The following is a 1,434-nucleotide window of genomic DNA, read 5'->3' on the forward strand; positions in this document are numbered from 1 at the left end:
ATGTTTTATCACAAGAAGAGCATATTCACCCAGTCACATTTTTTCTCATTGGAATCCCAGGTCTGGAAGACATCCACATGTGGATCTCCCTGCCTTTCTGCTCTGTTTACCTCGTGGTTTTGCTGGGCAATGCCACCATTCTGCTAGTCATCAAGGTAGAACAGACTCTCCGGGAGCCCATGTTCTACTTCCTGGCCATTCTTTCCACTATTGATTTGGCCCTTTCTACAACCTCTGTGCCTCGCATGCTGGGCATCTTCTGGTTTGATGCTCACGAGGTTAACTATGGAGCTTGTGTGACCCAGATGTTTCTGATCCATACCTTCACTGGCATGGAGGCTGAGGTCTTACTGGCTATGGCTTTTGACCGTTATGTGGCCATCTGTGCTCCACTACATTACACGACCGTCTTGACATCCCCAGTGTTGGTGGGCATTAGCATGTGCATTGTAATTCATCCAGTTTTACTTACACTTCCCATGGTCTATCTTATCTACTGGCTACCCTTTTGTCAGGCTCATGTAATAGCCCATTCCTACTGTGAGCACATGGGCACTGCAAAATTGTCCTGTGGAAACATCCGTATCAATGGTATCTATGGGCTTTTTGTAGTTTCTTTCTTTGTTCTGAACCTAGTGCTCATTGGCATCTCATATGTTTACATTCTCCGTGCTGTCTTCCGCCTCCCATCACATGATGCTTGGCTAAAAGCCCTAAGCACATGTAGCTCTCATGTTGGGGTCATCTGTGTTTTCTATATCCCCTCAGTCTTCTCTTTCCTTACTCATATGTTCGGACACCACCAGGTTACATTCACATTCTTGTTGCCAATCTCTATTTGATTACCCCACCCTCTGTCAATACCATCATTTATGGAGTGAGGACCAAACAGATTCGAGAGCAAGTGCTCTATGTTTTTACTAAAAAATAAGACTCTTATCATGTTATTTTACTAAGGGCTTTAATCCGTCTATAAAGACTGATATGTTCTTGCCTTAAGGAATATCTCCTGATCCTCACCTTACTGCTGTCAACTTGCAATATAAGTTGGTTTGTTCCTGGATGCTGACTAATAATGGATTCCTTTTTTTTTTTTTTTTTTTTTTTTTTTTGGGGCAGATCTGGCTCTATGTCGGGCTGGAGTGCAGTGGCCGGATCTCCAGCTCACTGCAAGCTCCGCCTCCCGGGTTTCGCCATTCTCTGCCTCAGCCTCCCGAGTAGCTGGGACTACAGAAGCCCGTCCTCGCCCGGCTAGTTTTTGTGTTTTTAGTAGAAGCAGGGTTTCACAGAGTGTTAGCCAGGATGGTCTCGATCTCTGACCTGCGTGATCCGCCCGTCTCAGCCTCCCAAAGTGCTGGGATTACAGGCTTGAGCCACCGCGCCCGGCCCAATAATGGATTTCAAAACTGTCAGAAACATCACTGTAGTTCAAGT

The 1,434-nt window shown here is 45.9% G+C and overlaps 1 protein-coding gene across 1 annotated transcript; it reads left to right on the plus strand.

The window, feature by feature from the left end:
• LOC101004114 (olfactory receptor 52J3-like) lies at nt 1–1,052 on the plus strand. The gene is given in 3 exon segments (XM_009199771.3): nt 1–22; nt 25–798; nt 801–1,052. Coding segments are annotated over 3 exon segments (927 nt in total). The 3' UTR covers nt 932–1,052.
• The last annotated feature ends 382 nt before the right edge of the window (nt 1,053–1,434 follow it).

The sequence above is a fragment of the Papio anubis genome, chromosome 12 (assembly GCF_008728515.1).
Source record: "Papio anubis isolate 15944 chromosome 12, Panubis1.0, whole genome shotgun sequence".
Lineage (NCBI taxonomy): Eukaryota > Metazoa > Chordata > Mammalia > Primates > Cercopithecidae > Papio > Papio anubis.